Source organism: Pteropus medius, unplaced genomic scaffold (assembly GCF_902729225.1).
Source record: "Pteropus medius unplaced genomic scaffold, Ma_sr-lr_union100, whole genome shotgun sequence".
Classification (NCBI taxonomy): Eukaryota; Metazoa; Chordata; class Mammalia; order Chiroptera; family Pteropodidae; genus Pteropus; species Pteropus medius.
In genome coordinates this window covers 8,207,708-8,221,329 of record NW_024342473.1, presented here as the reverse complement: position 1 = coordinate 8,221,329, position 13,622 = coordinate 8,207,708, and the positions used below count along the sequence as shown (strand labels likewise).

At 41.4% G+C, this 13,622-nt stretch overlaps 1 protein-coding gene across 1 annotated transcript in view; it reads right to left on the bottom strand.

Annotated features, from left to right (window-relative positions):
• Positions 1-13,622, bottom strand: part of NID2 (nidogen 2) — a 57,695-nt gene that overhangs the window by 36,271 nt on the left and 7,802 nt on the right. The window contains exons 3-4 of the mRNA XM_039865124.1: positions 11,630-11,862; positions 5,930-6,678 (exon numbers count right to left, since the gene is read on the bottom strand). Of these exons, the coding sequence (XP_039721058.1) occupies positions 5,930-6,678; positions 11,630-11,862 (982 nt within the window). The remainder of the gene's footprint in view (positions 1-5,929; positions 6,679-11,629; positions 11,863-13,622) is intronic.

Below are 13,622 nucleotides of genomic sequence, written 5' to 3'. Positions count from 1 at the left end.
GATCAGACTTCTGGTACCTCAGGAATGAGCCTGTGCCTTGGTAATAGGACATGCTGGTGAGAAGGGACCAGGCCTGGAATATTTTGAAGGTGGAGTTGACAGGGTCTGCTGATGGATTGCATGGTGGGGAGATAAAAAGAGAGGGAGGGAGAAGAGGAGGGAGGGGAAGGGTAGAGAGTGAGAGTCAAGAGACAGTGGCGGCAGAGAGGAGAGAGAGGAGAGGGAGTAGTCCACAGGGAAGGTTACACGTTGGTGTGGGAAACTGGAAGGGTGGAGCTGCCACTTACTAAGAGCGAGACTGTGGAAGAGCAGGTTTGTGGAAGGTCAGTTCTAGCAACAGCTTCTAGGGAGCAGGAAAGTTCCACCCAGTTCCAACAGGGACTTGTATCCTCAACAGGGTGCTATTCAACCATTCAAAGGGAGCCTGCATTTCTCCTCATGGATTCAGGGAACCACTGCATCAGAATCACCTGGGATACCTATTAAAAATGCAGATTACCGTAGCAGGCTTAGACCTACCAATTCAGACTCCATAGGTCGATCCCAGGAATCTGAGCCTCAGCCATTCCCTAGGTGATTCTCACGCCTGTCATCTCACTAATGACAATGCTCATTTTCAAACTTACTTGCAAACTTTCCATTTCTCAACTAGAGAATGTCCATTCATGTAGTTAATGGATGTCATCTGACCAATTAGCAGCTCCTGGGGCAGTGGGATTTCAGACAATGCTCTCACATGCATTCCCTGCCAATTGAGAAGCGGATCTCAGTGCTTATGTCTCACTTAGGCCTAGATCCACAAGCAAGCAACGTGAAGATTCTTCAGTGGAGGTAGCCCAGAAGCCAGGTGCCTTCCCTGATGAAAGGGAGAGCTGGACCAAGAAATGAGATCCCACATGCAGCTATCTATCCAGAGTAAGAAAAGCTAGTGTTCTGGCCATGAGAATTGCAGGTAGACTGAAAGATGCCGAACTACTTGAAGGTACAGAATCAGTGTCTGGATCCCAGCTGGATAAGGTGCATAGTGAGCATCTCCAAAAACAATGTGGCATTTTTTTCTTTTTCAGTGGTCATTTACATGCCTCTTTATATCACAGTTTTGGAAGTATTGTCACACACTTCTTCCCATTCTGTAAGAAGATATTATCTCCATTTTACAGATAAGAAAACTGAGGTCCACAGAGATTATATGATCTTCTGGCTCTAAATCCTACACTCTTTCCATTACACTAGCAGTATTCAAGTGTGGTGGGCTTCAGAATCACCAGGGGGGCCTGGTTTAAAAGTGCAGATTCTGGTTCAGGAGATGGAGGCTGGGTGTGGAAATCACCATTGTAAACAAGGGCCCCAAGTAAATTAGATGCAAGTGGACTGAGCCCACACTCTGAGAAATAGTTTTATTCCATGGCTTCCTTTCTCCTGAATTTACCCAAAGGAGCAGGCTGTCTTCCAGACCCTCTGGGGACCTGCTCTCTGCCAGGGAGCTCCTGTCGTAGAGAGTCAGAATTACAGGGACAAGTCTGCAGGCATGTCAGGACGCAGCGGGAGGGCAGAGGCAGGCCGGGTTTGAAGGAGCTCAGTTTGCAGCAGCTTTGTTAACTGAGGTTAGACAGTTGCTCAAGGAATCTTATTATGGGGATTTTAAATTCTTGTTTATTTCGTTTCCATGTAATGCTTTTTACTCTTCTCGTATCCTTACTAGAAAGAAAAATCGAGTGGGAATATATAAGAGAAAAAAAAGCAAAGGCACTGCCAAAGTACTTCACACTTGTCCTAATCGGGAGTTTTCACAAAAATGGAAAACATCCCTTCTGCACTTGCTCCGATCCATCCTTTAGTCTTCCATTTTTCCAGAAACACTTAAGCACTTGTCTTCAGCCCTGGGCCTGCCTTCCTTCACTCAGCTCTGGCCCAGCCACATGGTAGGTGGGCAGGGCCCCTGGCATGGACCGAGTTCACTGTGCGAACATAAGGGGCATGGAGGGCTTTCTTCATGGGGCTGCCCCAGCGGCTGAAGTGGCTTTGACTCTCAACTTCTACTGCTACCTCAAGAAAAAGAACCCACATTTCCACTGCAGGACAGATTTTTCTAAGTTTCCCCACCTCCCAGAATGATAGGCTAGTAAGAAAAATCACATCCAACTTCATGATGAAAAACAGTGGTAAGCTTTTTCCTCCAGTTTTCATGTTTGTTTATTTTTGATGTATGTGTGTGCTACGTAGTGATGCTGGTTGGGCAAACAGTTATTAGGACTCTGGTTGGGGGGCGGGGTCTACATCCACTGTCATTACACTCGCAGGCTCTCCTGTGCTACAGGTACGCAAGGCTCTCCTGTTCACAGACCCACAGCAACCTGGAGGTGCACCCAGAGAGCGGCTTTCCTGCCTGGAAGGCTGGATTGAGCAGCAGAGCTGCAATTCACTCCAGGGTACAGCTGCATGAGCAGCACATTCCTGCAGCCTTTCTGAAGGCCAAAAGTAGAGTCAGACTAGAAGCCACAGGGAAATCCTGCTCACAACTGGTGGCTCCCAGTATGACTGCCATTTAATGGGGAACAAAAGGGTTCCCACAATGGAGCATGAGTGCCTCAGGTTCCCAAAAGCCCGGTAGCTCTCCCCCTTTCTAACTCTTCCTGCAAACTAAGGTCAGATTGAGTTCCTCACAGCACCACCCCAGCGGGTTTAAGAATTTCTAAGACACCTGTAAGTCAACAAGTAGTCCCCGTCCTGGTGGGCTGTAGCCCTCCCTGGCAGCTCGTCTCCCATATCTACCCCCTCAACTCACCACATGGTCTCCTTCTCCATTTCTACCTCTGTGCCTCCATTTTTGTTGCCTCTTTGTCCAGAATTGTTCCCCACTTTCTCCCTCTCTAAACTCAGACTCTGACCTTGAGGCCCGACTCAAGCCCCTCGTCCTCCACAATGACTTCCCTGACTTGGTACAGGCGATTTGCCCTTCGCTCTGTTACCTGACAGCTTGTTTCCTTCCTGTCTTGGTCTGCCTCTTACTCAGACAAGTCGCTTAGCATTTCCAGGCTTCGGTTTCCTCCTCTATAAAATGGGAAGAATAATAGTATCTACCTCACAGGGCAATTCTGAGGACTAACCATGATAGCGCAATCAGTAGCAAAGCTCCCTGTTAGAGTCCCCGTGGGCACGTGATAAATGCCAGTGAAAACTCCCACTAATGCTTTGGTCAGATATGGCACATGGTGGGTATTCAGGTAACTTTTTGATTAGACAACAAGCTCCTGGAGCTCCCTAGAGAGACAGGACACCTCAGACAGAGGATGCTTGCACACCCGTTTTATTGCTGGTTCTGAGGTCTATGAAAACAGAACAAAGCAAATAACAGAATTGAAGCCAGAACTAGAGTGTGATTGGGACATTCTTTCTTGGTATAGACATAATCGGAAAAGAATCTAGATTTCTTAACAAAAAGAAAAGTCTATAAAAAGAGTCCCCAAGGGAAAAAATTTTTAAAAAGAAGGGAGAAATATTTTGGGAGCCTTTAAATCTTAATTTATTGTTTTAGAAAGATGACTATTATGAAGCTTAAAGGAGAAACTAAAATTCATTGGACAAGATGCTTCCTGTGACTAATTTTAATGCTCACTGGTACTTAATGAGGGTCTACATTTCCTCTATTTTGGAGCCAAGGAAAATGATGGCCAACCAGAGCATATTGTGTTACACCAAACCACATAGCAGAGCTGGAAATCAAGCTCAATCCACCTAACACCAAGATCCACACTCCCCTACTCCAGCAGTAGGAAAGGCCAGGCCTAACGGGTCAAGGCTGAGCAGTTAGTAGGCAATGTTCTGTGTCTCTGCCATCCTACCCACCAGCTTTCCCTGGGGGAGTCCACATCGGCCTAACAGACCTCTAAAGTGCCAACATTCATTTGGAAAAAAAAAAAAAAATTTTTCACTGACTGGAAAAAAAGTATCTAACTACTGTATGGTTCTATATTTCACACAGTCTTCATGAAGCCTGAGTTGAAAATAGAGGCTCACCTATTTTCCCTCTCTGCTTTCAAGTTTTAAAGTTTTCCCTCTCTGCTGTCTCACATGGTGGTTACTGATTTTTTTTTTTCTCCAAGGTTCAAAAACTTCTAGTTAGATTTTTTTTTTTCTAAATGTCTCAGTGTATTAACCAGCTTTTTCATACACATGCTGCCATTTCCAAGATGTCAGTAGCAGACGCCATTCAGCAGCTGATAAATATCACAGTTCATAACCCAGGAGCGCTATGGCTACCCACTCTGTTCTCTACAGCCAGTTCCCTAAACCTCCTCCAGCTACCCCAACCTCTCACAGCTCAAAGCAGGGGGAGCAGCCCCTTCCTCTTCACTCTTTAATAAATCACTCCAGGGGTCTGGCTTTTAATATTCCAACCTCTTCCCAAGGCAGAAAATAAAAAAAAAAATGAAAACACCATTTAGGAATATATCTTCACCTTGAAATTCCTTTGCTAAAAATCTTTGACACTTGGCTTTAAATTTTCTTCAGATATACAGAACTTATACTGAAAAGTCAGGAGACTGTCAGAAGGGTCCGAAGGTTCCAAAGCCTTCCAATAAAATTCACATCTTCAGCTTGACAGAAGCGTGGCCCTTAAGCAAGAATTAAGGCACAACTACTTAACGAGCCCGTTCTTTATTTTCTACCCATCCTCCACCCCATTCCCACTGCTATACATTTCCTATAATTAGTAATAGCAGTCGCAATTTATTAAGAACTGACTAGTGCAGACACTAGTCTAAAAACATCATTATCTCATTTAACCCTCTCAACAAATTTAGGAGAAATTAGAGGCTTGGGGTTATATAAGCTGCCTCATGTCACCCAGCAAGGAGCGTGGCGGCCAGGATTTAAACCTAAATCGAATACCAGCGCTTTCAGTGCAATCATTACACAGTACCACTTTAGTCACACAATAGCGTCTTCCCTTCTGAAATAAGCACTTCTTCAAGCAATGTTGATACCAGAATAAAAGAACCCGAAAGGCCCTCTTTGCTAGGTCAACGTGATTTTACCACAAAAGGGATGGGAAACAGAAAAGGTGAAAAAAAAGGAGGTCCTGAAGAATGCCTTCACCTCTGACCTCTTTCCTCCTATTAGAGGCCAGATGAGCAGTCTCTGGAACTAATGGAATGAATCTGTGGACAGTTTCCCATTCATGTGTTGACATCTCTGACCAGGAAGAAAGAGCTGACATGACAAGTCTCAGCTAGGAAGAGAAGGCGACATGGGCTCTGTGTCTGTATTAATTAACCACCGCCTCCTCTCAGCATTTCTCTCCTGGCTCCTCACCCTGGTCAGTGAGTCATGAAATGAGGACAAGGCTCCTGGGAGGTGAAAACCACAGCTGCACAGCCATGAACCAGAAATGACATGACACAGGTGGCTAGCAATTTTCTTTCCCCATGGGTCTCTTCTCCCACACACCACCAAGTAGCTTTAACCAAGGGGAGCACAAGGGTTGCCCCATAACAGAGTAAGAATCTAGAATGTTCATCTGAGCCAGCACGACTAGCCACTTAAAACTAACACCATCCGTCCTCCATGACTGTAATGTGTATGAAGCCTCAGAACATTTTACCTTTGCTGAACTTTCAAACTGAAATACTTCATTACACTTGAGAGCGTAGCTGGCACGAGCAACCCAGTTCTTCCACATTCGCTTCATGAGGCCCATTTTTTAAAAACATTATTAATGGTCAAGGGATTCCAAACAGAATTTGCCTGCCAAGATGTATTTGGCAAAGGAAAGATACTCTATCTCCTGAAACACATTTAAAAAATCAGTTCCAATCTTCTTTTTGCTAAACTTTCCACGTACTCACTTGAGAGAAAAATCATGGCTCTATGTAAAACCAGCATTTTTTAAATGGAATCTTAGCACACTGTTTTCCAACCCACTTACCCTCGGTGTTGGAACGGATATCGTCTTCCACCCCGACCACGTGTCTCCCGTGACCCAGTGGCGGAGTGTGACCTGGCGCAGGGTAATTGTGCAGAACCACCTCTCCTTCGGAATGGGCTGGAGGAACATCCCTTTCTGAAGGCAGTGTCCCTCCATTTGGGTAGGGCCGGATGCTTCTATTTTCTGGATGGGGAGGTGGGGTTTTCTGGGACAGATCCAGTGAATCTCTCTCTGTCTTTGATAGAGCCAGGCCTCTGGCCCCTGGCTGTTCAAAAGACTCCACTTGGCCTCTTACATCTGGGGTATCTGTCTCCCCCACAGGCCTCCCCTCTTTGGTTTGAGGGTCCAAGGTGGCAGATTCTGTTTCAGGGTAGAATGGCCTATTGCTACGTGTTAGATGTGGCAAAGGGGAGGCCAGGTTGGAATTTGAAGGAGAGAAGCCAACTCCTAAAGGCCTTGAGTCAGCTTTTGAGTGGGAGGAAACACTGATATGCCCGTGGCCATTCAACACCTCCTCTGGTTCACTTGGTGGGTATTCAACTTCCTCCTCATTGTCATCGTAATAATCCAAATTGTCCTCAGTGTCATGGCTTTCCAGCGCTGCAGCAGGGCTGAAGGAGTGTTCCAGGGGAGCTGACGCGCGGGCTGTGGAAAGGTCTCCTCTGACTGTTGCTGGCCTGACATTGTCCAATGGGGTGGAGCTGCCAATGTGAAAAGCCCACACTCCAGGAATCCCCAGGTTGCTGTGTCTGAATAGAAAGGAACACTGCATTGTAACAAAAATGTCCATTCACTGACCTTCCTACAAAGGTAAGCAATTTATTTTAAAACTGAAAGGCTATTAAGATCAGATTAACTGGTGTAGAAAACCAAATAAAATGAGGCTTCCATGGTAACTAAAAGGATTATACCAGAATTTTGATGTAAACTACCTCTTACTTAACATTCAGTTTCACAGGCTGTATCTCACAGAATGCTAGACCATCAAGTTACAATCTGCTCTACAATCCACATGGTTTATCTAAAATATAGCTGTTTGAAAACAAATAGGGAATGCGAGACTATTTTATCCTTCCTCTACTCAACACAATCAAGAAAATGTATGCTTAAAAACTTTTGCTGAACATTTAAATGATAATGACTACTACATGCTTTTGAGAGTTAGTTATGTGTCAAGTGCTTAATGTTCTTCAATACAATCTGCAAGGTAGGGGCAGTGACCATGCCCCATTTTAAGTGAGAAAATAGGTTTCGAGAAGCTAACTAATCTTCTTAAAGTCCCACAACTAATACTTGACAGAACTTGGACTTAAATCCAGCACTGACACCAAAGCTCATGCTCCATATTTGGGATTTAAATTATTATGAAATAATAATTATTTTATATATTATATCAGAAAACCAATGCACTATAATTGATCAGCATCTGAATTATCATAACTCTACAGAATGTTAAAAGACATTTCACAGTTTAGTCACATGGATTAATCAATTAACTAATTCACAGTGAACAGAGAGTCAATATTAAAAAATTAAAGAAATATAAGTGTGCCAGTCTAGAAAGTGTTGAGCAAATACAGAACAAAGTTAAAGGGGAAAATAAGAAAGTAGTTTCATCAAAACGCCACAGGTTATAGGTGAGAGGTGTTCAGAAATATCTGGAACCCAAGAGCTCACTTGTTTTCTGCACTAGAAAAGAACATAGACTTTATTCAGTCTCCCAAATTATTTTAGAGCCAATGATACATTCTGAAAAGAACAACTATATATAAGATTTCTAAAAATGAGAAAAACTGGAACAAACAAGGGTCTGGCCAGTTTGAGTACACCAGTTTGTGTATTCCTCTGGTCTATGTACCAAAATACCTGGCTCAAAGATGCTCATGCTATGGGATTTCCTCAAAAGTCGGTCGCTGAGGAATATGAGTCATGACTAATAAGTCAGAAATAGGTAAGATATTCACTGAATCATATAAGGACAAGAGACCTTCACTTATTCGGGTAGATACTTCTACCAAATCGTATTCATATGGCTTTCTATAGTAATAATACATTTCAATATTTCAATATAATTCCGAGAATGTCTCCCCACCCCCCTCAAATTCTCCGTGTGTGTGTGTGTGTGTGTGTGTGTGTGTGTGTGTGTGTGTGTGTTATTTGTGGTTGTGGTTGCTGCCGCTGCTGTTATAATTAACTTCGGGTAACAGGAATATAGAAAGCAAAACTGTGATCCTTTGTGCAATATGCTATGTATACTTGGTAAATTCTGAGAATTAGTGTTGGCGTTTCTTGGCAAGCAAATAAGGAACACGAAAGCAGATAAGAAAGAATCCTAAAGATTTGAGGATACTGAGTTTATTATCGCATCAGAGGTGTTGCAGCTGTGAAATTTCTTCTTGATGTTAGAAATAGAAAACTATAAAAGCTTCAAAGAGTAGGAAAATACAAATTATAGCAGATAAAAGATAAATAAAATAACCTTCTAATTAAATGTAAATCCTTATCCTGGCTTTTGTCATTGTGTCTGAAGGGAAAGCAACCAATTTGAGTTTATTCTAAAATCCAAGGTCATTTGGAAAGCTTAGTGATAAAAAGAACTTAATTTATTTCCTAGAAAGGAAAACAAGACTACAAAATGGATGACAGTGTCTTCCTCCCTGGATCGTCAGGAAGATTAAGTTGGAAAATTACATCGAATGTCTAGCACAGGGCACTGCACATAACTACTTAGTAACTACTATCTTTCAGGAGATAGAAAAGTATAATCTCAAAAATGCAAATGTGTGCATTCATATTTAAGTTTTCAGAAGAGTTATGAAACATACTATGAATTATATAATTTATGACCTTTGAACTTATAATGATGAAACAAGTTTGAGAAAGACAAAAATTCTACTGACTAGGAAATTAATTTTATTCTTTAGAGATGTACACTGAAGTATTTAGGAGTGAATGGTATGATGTGTGTGACTTACTTTAAAATATTTAAGCAACAAAATGATGAATATGGCAAAACATCAACAACTTATAAATATAAATGATGAGCATTTGAGTATTCATTTAGCTATTCTCTCAACATTTCTGTATATTTTTGAAAATTTAAATAATGAAAAGTAAAATAGAAGATTGAATTGAAGAACATTTCTATAATCTGGAAGTAGAGAAGGCCTTTATAAGAGTAAAACCAAGACCTGAAATCATAAAGGAAAATACCAATAACTTTGACAACCCTCAACTCACGACTTCTAGATCATAAGCAACTTTAAAGATGAACAACTAGATTAAAATATTAATATCTTTACTATATTTTTTCTTATTTATAAGAGTTCTTTGTAAACACCCTAATAGAAAATAGCAAAGGACATGGACAGACACATCACACAAAAAAAGATAAATGGCTATTAAACATATGAAAAGGTATTCAGTTTTACTAGTAATCAAATAAATTAGAGTGACAATACAAACATGTTATACCTATCAGATACATAAATATTAGAAATAATAGGAGTTTATTGATAGCAGACACCATCAATCACAGCCATATATTATTGGTGAGGATGTGAGTTGGTGCAATGTTTCTGAAGGGCAATTTGTTAATATATGTCAAAATGTTCAACTTCTCAACTATTTTATTTTTAAGAGAAAAGAGAATCTGAGCAATATGTTTCATGGTGTTTACTACAACAGTATTTATAAAAACCAGAAACAAGTTAAATGTTCAAGAAGTTACTGTCTTAATGATATAGTAAAATATGATGCCATGTTTTATGGCCTTAAACAGATATTGTACTGAACGAGGCCTATAAGACACTGATAAGTGGGAAAATGCCACATGCATAGCAAAAGAACCATTTTGGTTTTAAAATTTTTTACATATACCTAAAATTCTGGAAGGACTATTAACATTGGTTATCACTTGAAGTAGTGATACTGAGTAATTTTTACTTTTATTTCACATTATTCTGCATTGTTGGTACTTTATTTTATTTTTTATACTAAGCATGGGTTACACTTAAAGAAATAATCCCTCTGCTAGTAATTTTGGCCCCATAACTATTCTGCTCTTGTTAAGCAACTCAGTGGTTTCTGGGAAGCATCAAAGATAAAAATGAGAGAAGGCATGGAGGGAGGTAAATGAAAGTGTACGTGTGCGTGTGTTTCTGTGTGTGTGTGTGTGTGCATATGCACGTGCATGCTTGTGTGTGTGTGTGTGTATGTGTGTGCTTAAGAGCCTTTATGGGTGTGGTGGGAGAGCACAACTGCTTTTTTGAGCCCCACCACCTCCTGCGCCCCCTGTAGATGTTAGCACTTACTCTAATGCTCTGGAATTATTGATCTATTTGTCTGTCTGCTCTACTAGAATGCAAGTGGCTAGTGTGCAGGGCCTACATCTTAGACAGCTTTGTCTTTCAAGTGCTTGGCTCCCTGTGAGTTCTCCATAATTTATGAGGAGCAGAGACTCTGTGGACTTCAGAGTAGAAGAGGCAGGTACAACCGGGGAAAGAAAGCAAGGAGCTAAGTTTTCTTCAGAGTCCAGAATAAAAGACAGCTTAGGTGGAGACCTAAAGATGCCCAATGTGAGTCATAAGAATGGGAAAGAAGACCAGGGTTCAGCATAAAATCAGTAGTTCAGAATTCCAGACTCAAATATTGGTTTTGCCACTTAACTGAGATTATAGGCAACTTAACTTCCCTAAGCTCATTTGTCAAATTGAGAAAAGTGTAGAATTTACCTCCTAGGATTCTTATGAGTTTTAATTAAGACAGCTTCTGGAAAGCATTGTGCAGGATGTCTGGCAAATTGTAAGCTCTCAATAAATGTCAGCTCTGAGTAACCATATTTGGTTGTAGGGCCCGCTCTCTGGTAGCTGAGCAGAGCAGATGGCATGCAAATGTGCGAGGTGTTATGTAATGAAATAATGCAATGAAACTGAGAGGCAGTGAAGGCAGGCTAAGTAGCCAATGTGTTCTGTCTGGCTTCTAGATCAGTATTCAGAAATTCAGAAAGAAATAAGAGCAAAGATATTTTTAAAGTCCTTAAATTAATAAATATCAATAGGTGCCGACCCACATAGTAGCATGCTGTGGACCAACAAAAAGTGAAAGGGCCTATTATTGCACTAGCAGATGGGACTGAGCAATGTGACCAGCCCTGGCACCTCGTGAAAAACCAAGCAGTGTGATTTCAGATGATGTAGCCAGAGAGAAATCCTGAGACTTCTAAAAATCTACCAATCTGTTTCCCAAATCGCATTACTCTTGATTTAACTTTTAACATGTATCTGTCTAAAAGACTAAATCACAACATCTCTTGTGAAATAATTAACCTGGAAAAAACTCAATCTGGGCATTTATATTACTGGATATTCTTATGTGGTTCCAAGAGCAATGTTTTCCATAGCAAGCCTCGGTGACTCTACAGAGAGTGAGAGGGAGAGGGGAGGGTGAGGGAGAGAGAGAGAGAGGAAGTGGAGTTCTGTTTCAGGTATCTATAGCCAATAGATCAAGAAAAATAAAGGACCTTTTATATTTTGGTGAACTTGCTCCTCTCAGGGTCAAGTCTAGTCCTGGTTTTGACTTGATGCCTTGCTTAAAAACCACTAAGGTATGATTTAATGGTCTTATGGCCACTCAAGTTTGGGTAGCTCCTAAGGGTTCTTACATTCCAACAGGAAAGGGCCTAAGCCCTATGGTACTTACTGGTAGAGATTTTTCACAGACTGCTCAGTGCTAGTCAAGCTGAAATACGGTCCCTCTCTCCTCAGGTCATCGGCCTCCCCTCGGCAGAAGCCTACCCGGGCAGGAAGCTCTAGCTGGACATTGTAGGATTCTTTGGGGCGGGTTCCAAAGAACTGAAGACCATTAGCAGGATAAAGAAAGAGGGCGTAGGTATCAGATTCATCAGATGCCAAAACTGCCTGAAAAGTATTCAGCTGTAAAAAAAAAAGAGAAAGGAAATATTCTTAATAAAACAAACAACAACAGTAAAAAACCCAGAATGCAAGCAAAGCATCATAAAGTACAAAGGGTTTTCTCCCTTCTTAGGATTTCTCCAAATTGTTTTTATACATAATATCTTTAAAACTTTCTCTTCAAGTTACAATAGAATTTTGTAAGCTATATTATTATCATAATCTTTTATGAATTTAGATTAATAGTTGAAATATACATAGGTAAAAAATATGGGTTAAAAAAATAATATCTTTTAAGGCTTCAAACTTCTCTCATCCAAACCTCTTTTGGAGCTGAGAGCAAGTAGCGAACTTAACTTGTATACTCCCACCACCACTGCCCTAGATTGCTGCCCTGGGCACTCATCTAGATCATTCATTCATTCATCTACTTATTGAATGCCTGTCATGGGCAGGCACAATGTTAGGCCCTGGGTGATCAAAAGTCTTCCTACTGTTCTCACAGCCTTGCTCTTTTTTCTTTTCTACCTATCTTTTCACACCAACACCTGAATTATCCTACTGTCATTTCATAGGTAAGGAAATAGAGATACATGGGCTAACGGATCTGCCTCAGGTCAGTAGCTAGTTTGGGGTGGCAGGACAGCAAGCGCAAGTCCATATCCAGCACCACTAGGCCATCCTAACTATTCCTTAGCATGCCATTCAAGGTGATGTGTAACCTTCCCCTAACTCTCTATGTAGATTCAGATCTGCTGCGTCTCCATCAGACTATTTCTATTCCCCAGTTGTCCCATGTATTCTGATGTTTTTGTACTTTTGCTCATGTTTCCCTTTACCTGGAAACCCTCTGAACCTTCTATTGCTGCCCCTCTGGGGTGTTTTGTGATTCCCTGTAAATTTATTTTTGTCCTCTGACCCTGGTAACACCCTGGGTGTTTCTAGTTAGCATTTATCTCATTTTGCCTGGTTAGCTGTTATGTGTCTGTAAACTCGGTTCATTAGTTCAAATGACCAAGGGCCTACTAAGTACCAGACGTTATGTTTGGTGCTGAAGGTGCGAAGGAGCAAAGGATGGGGACTCTGCCTCAGAGCTTAGGAGAGGGAGATAGCCACGCCTGCAATTCTAGGAGAGTTATTGAAGGAGGGATTAGAGGCCATGGAGGAGGAGGGCATATGCCCAAGACCTCCAGGTTAGGGTGGGAGGCATCTCAGGAGGAGCCAGCGCTGCCCTGAATGAGCTGAATTAGCCACAAACTCACTACCCAGGTCCTTATAGAACCACTCTTTAAAGTTCAACTTACTCTCATATTTTCAAAAAGACATTTTTTGCCTTTATTTACATCTAGCTATCTCTCCCATTTCCCCCAATGAGAACACCTCTTTCACTAAATCCCACTCTTTTTATAACTGGGGAGGTATTTATAAATACCACTCTTTCATAAATAATGCGACTCTTAGAAAAATTACGTATTGGTAGGTAGTGTTGTTTACCCATTTTCTTAGACAGACAAAATTAAGCACAGAGAAGAACATCACATTTTACTGAATAAAACAGCAAACATGAGGACCATGCCCTCATTTTGTTCTGTCCTGGGTCCTTCCCTAAATGGTGCTCAAGCCTTCTCCTAATGTGAATTCTACCTTTCAATGTTAATTTCAAAGTACAGGTTTGAGGTTTTGCTTATAGGACAAAGACTCAGGTGTTAAAATGCTTTTCGAGAAAAAAAAATGATACATAACCTTTCTTTTAGCTCTCTAACATAGAAAAGGTCACCTTG